General features: G+C 44.8%; 1 protein-coding gene across 5 annotated transcripts in view; it reads right to left on the minus strand.

The window, feature by feature from the left end:
* Positions 1-1,859: 1,859 nt before the first annotated feature.
* Positions 1,860-8,227, minus strand: part of arpp21 (cAMP-regulated phosphoprotein, 21) — a 24,101-nt gene continuing 17,733 nt past the window's right edge. For 2 of the 5 annotated variants that reach the window (XM_079522539.1, XM_079522537.1), the window contains exons 16-20: positions 7,334-7,423; positions 5,994-6,149; positions 5,211-5,313; positions 4,138-4,220; positions 1,860-2,110 (exon numbers count right to left, since the gene is read on the minus strand). In XM_079522539.1, coding sequence (XP_079378665.1) covers positions 2,000-2,110; positions 4,138-4,220; positions 5,211-5,313; positions 5,994-6,149; positions 7,334-7,423 — 543 coding nt within the window. In that variant the 3' untranslated portion in view covers positions 1,860-1,999. The remainder of the gene's footprint in view (positions 2,111-4,137; positions 4,221-5,210; positions 5,314-5,993; positions 6,150-7,333; positions 7,424-8,227) is intronic. The other 3 variants (XM_079522538.1, XM_079522540.1, XM_079522541.1) reach the window with 3 other exon arrangements.

The raw sequence follows: 8,227 nt of genomic DNA on the forward strand, positions 1-8,227 counted from the left end.
TAAGATTGTGTCCACAATTCCATGCTGTATTGATGTTGGTACCATTAGGAGAGATAACAGGCAAACACTGATCAAAATCACATTCTCTAATTCTGTAGACTTCTTGCAAATTTAAACTTAAGTAATGCAGATGTTTAACAATAATTTAACTCTTTCATTTTACGCTCTCAGGAGTTAAAAGTTCTAATAAGGGTCCATTTGGTTACCAACTCTCCATCGTTAAACTGGGGACCACCTGGAACCCCCTCAAGGACCACTGGTGGTCCCCAGACCACTGGTTGAAAACCACTGCACTACAGCGTCACACCAAAGCGTCCAAAGTAGCAGATCCACAAGCGCAGGAACACAGAGCAAAGCACTGCGTTTTATGCTTGTAGATCTGCTACTTTTGATGGCTTTGAATTTGAATCCTGTTAGTTTTGGACATCATTTGTGACTAAATTTGACTGAGGGACTGCCATTGGATTTTTTTGAATTTTCGTTTTTTCATGTCATATGAAAGCAGGGAATCATAGCTTCAAATTGACATATTGGTTGTTCAGTTTGACCCACCAGTTTTGGAGATATGGAGTAATGTCTTGCAGAAAACAGCGAGTTGAGAAAACAGGCTTGAAAGGTTCACTTCTGTGGTCTCTAACATTACACCTAGCTACATGTTTAAGCATTTATTTCATATTTACATGTCGATTTCAGATCTGACACTTATTCCAGACATGCTCTAGTATGTGAAGAGTCTGCCTGTGCTATTAACTCATTTTTTTTTTAAAAAGAAAGTTTTTCTCCTCTGGTGAAAAGCTGTAATTTGCGTGATGGCAGTCTCTCAGTCACATTTGGTCTCCACCGACCGACCCGACAGAGACGGTATTCAAACAGAACAGCTTCAGGCCTGCCGCCTGCATCCAGAGACCGTTATCATTGTCATCTGGGAGAAAACTGTGTACAAACATGATAGCAAATCATAATTATAAACAACACAAACACAGGCTGTGTATAAATCCTTTTCACACATTTAATTTCATTAAAACAGAATATAATATATTTTAATATCAATATAAAACTATCTTGGGTGAATATAAATAATGCATTCAGTTACAGCAGCTCTGATAAATACTATTTAGCTTTGGTAACGACACTGACGCGGGGATGATGTGCGTGTGCGCGGAGTGTGTGTCTGTGTGCGTGCGCGCACATGCATGTGTTACTGTAACGTGGATGCGTGTTTGTGTGCGGTTGACACAGATATATGATATATATACCAAGGCAAAATCAGAGGTGTGTGTGTGTGTGTGCGTGCGTGCGTGCGTGTGTGTGCGCATGTGTAAACAGGTGTTTGCAGAAACAACATTGCATCAATCCATCCGTCAGCAGGTGATCAGTACTAGAGTACAGCAGGTGATCAGTACTAGAGTACAGCAGGTGATCAGTACTAGAGTACAGCAGGTGATCAGTACTAGAGTTAAAAGTTGTTCCGATACCAGTATTGGAAAAGCTGCCGATAGTGCCTAAAATGGTGGCATCGTTATCGGCGAGTACGCCAGTCTACTCTACACACCACGTCATTTATCATATGATGATATTGTAATATTTTGAATGTTTCAGGTGATGTTTTTACACTCTTAGTGTACTATTTCCATTATTATTTTACTAACTTGTAGCTGCACTTTATCAATTACAATTGGAATTGTTATTTATTCCTAGATAGATCCGTGGTTCTCAAACTATTGACTATTTACTGATTTCCATGACCACCATGGGTCCATTTGGTTCCATTTGTACACTCTCAGAGTTACAGACCTGTAAGGGTCCATTTGGAACCCACTCAAGGAACCCAGAGAGTCCCAGTTTGAGAACCCTTGTCCTAGATCTTGTATTACACACTGGTATCGGATCGGTGCTACTCGTTATCGACTGATAGGCAAGTTATGGGAATCGGTATCGGGGGAAGGAAAACACTGGTATGGGTCCATCTCTAGTCGGTACAACATTGGTGCATTGTGGGTCAGTACTGGGCGGTCCAGGGCTGGCTGCTACAGTGGTGGGACGGAGGGGGTCCCACCTGGGCCACGCAGCAGTACCCCGCCTCTCCACCCACCGTAGGCATTACACTCGTCTGGACAGAGAGAGAGAGAGAGGGACACAAAGACAATGAGACACCATTAAAAAAATATGACAATGTAGAACGGGTGCAGTACTTAGTTTAGACAGTTTTTGGTTTAGACGAGTCATTGGTTAGACCAGTCATTAGTCCTACAACTACAACCTATCTCAAACGCTCCTAACTAAACCTAACCTCCCACGGGGCAGCACACCTAAACCTAACCTTAACCCATGTCTAACCAATGACTAGTCTAAACTAAGTATGCAACTATGCACCCCATTATTTCAAAGGTTTTTAGCCCATAATAATAATAACATCAATAATGTAAAATTAGTTCCCCTTTAACTTGTGGCTGGGGCATTTACACATACTGTATGTACAATTTGTCCTCTGCATTTAACCATCCTAACTATTAGGAGCAGTGGGCGCTATTAATACAGTGGCTGGGGAGCAGTTAGGGGTTATGGCTGTGGGGGGGGACGGGGGACGGGGGACGGGGCGGGGGGGCTTCCCATTCCCAGGTGGCCTCTACCCACTCAGCTACGCTTTGACACCCTGCCCAAAATAGCGAGGGTTAAAGTGTGCCGGTATTATCAACTCATCTTACTCCGAGTCACGACCAAACAAAAGCGCGCATTACAGTACCGTATATTACTCCAGTGATAACATTAGGCTACGAGGTAATATTGAGCGTGACACATAAGGGCTGATCACAGACCAGCGACAAGTCAGTGAAAAAAGAGTTGGGGTCCCAGTCAGAGAGCCCTGAGGCATGCCATGCAGGCGGTCCTCTGGTGTCAAATAACATGCACGTCAGTCAGGAGATGTTTACCAAACCTTTGAGGTGATTACCGTGACAAGGCGGGAGCGGGAGGATAAGCCAGCTCCGCGGCCTTGTGTTTTAGAGCGAGCCGCCCGCCCTGGGAATGGAAGGTCGAAGACTATAAAAATGGTGCCCATTACCGATGCCTCTCTGCTTGGCACTCGGCGTCATCAAGGGTTGGATTGGGGGGTTGTCACTACTGACACACTAGCTTCATGTCCACGGAGTGTACTTGTTCAATAATAAAAAGAGTCTGCACACCAATTTCTGCTCCCAGATATAACTTTACTTCAAGCGCTATTTTGTTTCGAGCCGAAGCTCTTCCTTTAGACCTGGGAGTCTGAGGAAGAGCTTTGGCTCGAAACGTTACCACTTGAAGTAACGATATATATATATCTGGGAGCAGAAATTGGTGTGCGGACTCATTTTATTCTTAAACTATCAGCGTTTTTGATCGGCACGTTAAAATTACCACCGCTGAAGTGCCCTTGAGCAAGGCATTGAACCACTACCATGAAATGTTCTATGAGCAGGGCCTGGCTGTAAACAAGTATCTGATGCTTAGTCCAGTTACCCTGGGTAAATATAGTAACTTTGCTTTGCTTTGCTTTGTACATAAAGCTGCCTCCCGCTACAGAAACAGGAGCTAGGCTCCTGACCCCGTGGTGGGACACATGGCTCGGGGGGCCCGTTGTTTCCCAAGGGCTACTTACGGGCTTATTTATGGCGGAGGATTTGGTTGTAAACATAATAAAAGTTCAGGCATGGCAGCACTCTGCCCTCGGGCCCAATGTTGACAGAGGTCTCGGAAATACAGATGAGGCCATTTGTAAATTCTGTCTCGTGGACGAGTGACCGCAAAAAAAAAGGTGCATGCAACAAGTCAAACGTACTACACGACGACCTCAGATCCCAGCATCCCGCAATCGGGGGTGTTCATTAAACAGACAGAATGGGAGCTGATAAGACTCATTTCCATTAGTTGTCGATTAGTTTTAATTATCATAATGGATTAGACAGAAAATATGCATTGTTCTATTTTTGAATTTATTTTACAAAGACAAAAAAAAACAACATTTCCTCTATGATTTTAGTAAAAACCGTCTCAGTTAGTAATCGTCGTTTTGTAGGGTCTCGTTTATTTTATTTTCAGTTTGTTCGTTAGTTTTTGTTAGTTTCCGTTAGCTCTAATAACCCTGGAATGGACGTGGCCTACCTGGACGCTACCACACTGATGGGCTGCCATGGCTGGGTAGCTCCCCAGCACCGCCTGGCCTTGGCTCTGGGAGCCCAGGTAACCTGACACACACACACACACACACACATTTTAATCATTTATTTATGTCCACATAAGAAATACAATACAAGAACACAAATATTTACAAGGTCCGGGATGTGCAATCAGCAAATCCCGGACAAATACCCACACACCCTTCAGGGGTACAAGTAACAGCGTCTTCGCCATATTTGGCGGCTACCGCTTATCCGGAGTCGGGTCGTGGGGGCAACAGTTTCAGCAGACGGGCTCCAGAGTTCCCCTTTCCCGAGCAACAGCAGCCACTTCCTCATGAAGCCTGAGGCGTTCCAAAGGCCAGCGTGGAGATATAATATAACCCCCCCCATCTGGACCTTGGTTTGCCAAGTGGAACGTACAGCGAGGACCTCCCTAGGGAGACGCTCGGGAGGCATCCCTACCCCCCGAACCTCCGTAGTGGACTCCTTTCCAAGTGAAGGAGCAACAGATTAAGTGCCTAAATTGTAAGTGTAAATTGTACTTTGAGTTCCTCGTGGATGACCCAACTTCTCACCCCATCTCTAAAGGGGGACGCCAGACACCCGTCTGAGTTAAATTGGCATACAATAATAGCAGATCTACAAGATTACAACACGTCACAAAGTGAGACTCATCTCAGTCTACTCTACTGTATTGTGTATTCATTGCACATCTCCGGTTGGATGCGGTATACTATACTGTATACTGCATCTCTCGTTGGTTTCTGTGATGAGCAGCAGCAGCAGGCAAAGAGACCGGTTCACTGTGAGACCCTCAGACTAACATCTCTGACAGTGTAACGGCCCCCCTCCCTACTGCCAGAAATGCACACACACACACACACACACACACACACACACACACACACACACACACACACACACACACACACACACACACACACACACACACACACACACACACACACACATACACAAATACGTAGAACATGACGTACACACGCACTTACAATACGTACTGTGTCGGAGGTAATGATATTTATTTGTGGTTAATACCTGTAGGTGGCGCTGCTTGGCTGTGCACGTGCTGGTTAGGTGAGGCAGGTCTGCAGGTCTGTGAGGCAGCAGGGTACTGGGTGGAGTAATAATACACAGGCATCTGCAGGACAAAAACAATTATGACGTTTTAGGCCGACCAGCGGAAGAAATCATGACATTTCTGAGACCATTCATGTTTCTGGAAGATGCTTCTAAACTTGTTTGGTCACTTCAAAATACTTTTGCTTGTAGATCTGCTATTTTCGGTGCGCAGCGTGCTTTCACAGAAGACACGCTGGCTTCTATGGAATCCATATGACTGAAATCAGTCGTGGCGACTGAGAACTTTAATCCATGTGTTAACCAGGATCAACCTGCCTGCCCCTGTTCTGTTCTGGACAGGTCATTGTGGCACTGTTGTCGGGCAGAAACCTCTTACCTAGTCCATATTTTATTTAGGTCAAAGGTCAAAATCGTCAAGTCAAGAGTCACGAGTCGTTGGTGTTGAAGTCCAAGTTGAGTCCAAGTATTTTTCTTTTATTTGATTAAGTAAGAGTCATCATCAGATTTGTGATGCGAGTCGAGTCCCAACTCCAAAGTCGAGTCTCAAGTCCACACTGTAACTTTGCTTTCAATGTCAAATACAAACCCCTGTTAGATAGAGAGACAAATGAAGAGCCAGCGTCCAAATCAGTTGAAGCTGTCACAATAAATCAGTGAAGGGCAACAAATGTGCCCTAGGACTAGGTCAGCCAAGAAGTGAGAAAGTGCGTACGCGCGAGCGTGCGTGTATGCGTGTACCTGTGGTGAGGGCTGGCAGTAGGCGGGGGGGTTGGGAGGGGGCGGAGCTGCATAGACGTAACCCTGAGTGGGGGGCGGGTACAGGGGCGGAGCCTCTCCTGTTGATTGACAGCTCACCGCCATGTGAGTGAACTGGGAGGAGAGCTCGTCCACCTGCTGGCCAGAGACGTTATAGCAGTTAATAAAACCAGGAATCTTTCAGAATAAAAGGCGCTAGAGTGACCAACAGATTTTACTCTGAAAAGCCCCGCCTTCCATTTCCCCCCCAAAACCCAGGAGGTATAATTTTCCATCACTACCTCGTGCTGCCTCGTCTGATCTCTCTTTAGAATCGTTAATATCCCAAACGAGATCTGGTTTTATACCATTAAAAAGACCTACAGACATCTCCACACGTCATGGGCCTTCTACGGGTGTAATTATAATAGCGGATTCGACCGTTATCATACGATCTTATGGGCCCAGTATGTCCGTTTATCATGCATCTTATGGGCCCAGTATGGCCATACTGGCCTACTCACCATATAGTAGCCTGGTCAAGGTTTCCCCCTGGTGGACGTGTCATTTCCAACTATTGTCGGTGCATGGAAACTAGGGGCTACTAATATATACTATTCTCTGCCTATCGGGACGTAACTCGGACGGCGCTGAGTCGGGTCTGGTGGCCTTCGCAACGCTCGGCACGGCGACTCGCTCTGCTAGCGCCTTGCTCGGCGGTGCCTCACGTGGCTCAAGGCCACCAGACACGGCCTTCGTCAGGACATCAGTGATTATCAAACGAAATAATCACGAGAACTACCGACTGAGCCGTTGGGTTGGCAGAGCATGCCCATACTAGCTCTAAAAATTCGTACTGATCCTAACTGATAACTGCGGTCTTGTGCATTGATACCAGTCGAAACGGGTGATTAGAAAGACCCGTGGGGACGTCTTGGACACAAAAGCTGTTAATATACTTTCGATGATTAAAATCAGGGTTGTCCCGATCTGATCACGGGATTGGAATTCAATTTCAAATGATCGGAATCGGGACATCCATAGTGTCAATATTATTATATCCATATCATGATATTAGACTGGATATTGTCTGTCATTTTGGATATTGTACTATTGTGATAAGGCATAAGTGTTCTATGAAAATATAAATATCGGATCAGGAAAAATAGGTCTCGGCAGATACAAAAAGACGTGATGGGGACATCCCTAATTAAAATACTTATACTTATATATTGTACTGCATACAGTATGATAGAGAGATTCATGATATTATACAGATAAAAGTGTATAAATAATTATGAAAGCCGATTAGGAGCCATTTCAGGTGTTTGATAGCCACATACCTGCGTAGGAGGCATGTAGGCTGTCGGCTGCGCTGGAGCCACCGGCAACATCTGCGGAGCTGCATACGACACAGGCGAGTACTGCACCACCTGACACACACACACACACGCACGCACGCACGCACACACGCACACACACACACAAAACGGCACAAAAAGACAGACAGCTGTGAGTGACTGGCATTCATTCTGCGTTCACACTAGCAGATGCAAAGCTCCAGGCTACCATTCATTTTCAATGGAAGCATGCAGCCACATGAAGATACAAAGATACAAGGATACTAAGTACCATTCATTTTCAATGGAAGCCAGCCACATGAAGATACAAAGATATACAGGCTACCGTTCATTTTAATTGGCCACATGAAGATATAATATACAAGGCTAGTAGGCTACCGTTCATTTTCATTGGCCACATGAAAATATAAAGATACAAGACTACCGCTCTTTTTTTAAATTTGTTAAATAGGGTCTATTTTGCAGAATTGCCCCTGCTGTCGTCCAGTTTCCCCAGCAGACCCCAGCAGCCCTCATAGCATAGAGCGGAGCCCATAAGCATATCTTTGTTACACTATTTGTTAAGTTCAAAGGCGATTTTGAACACAGTGTCCTCCTTTACTTTACTTCAGTGGTTTTCAACCCTTTTCATATCAAGGTCCATTATTTTTTCGGCATTTGAGCCACGACATTTAGCCTCTCAGACTCAAAACCAAAGAATATGTTGTTGTCGTTGGATAACATTGTATCCACACTTTTATGGTGTATTGATGTGGTACCATATAGGAGAAATAACAAGCAAACATTTTAAATAACAATTATTCTACATTATCTAATTGTATAGACTTCTTGTAAATTAAGTAGCCAAATCCCAAATGCAGATGTTTTACAATAATG

The sequence above is a fragment of the Electrona antarctica genome (assembly GCF_951216825.1).
Source record: "Electrona antarctica genome assembly, chromosome: 15".
In the NCBI taxonomy this organism is placed as follows: domain Eukaryota; kingdom Metazoa; phylum Chordata; class Actinopteri; order Myctophiformes; family Myctophidae; genus Electrona; species Electrona antarctica.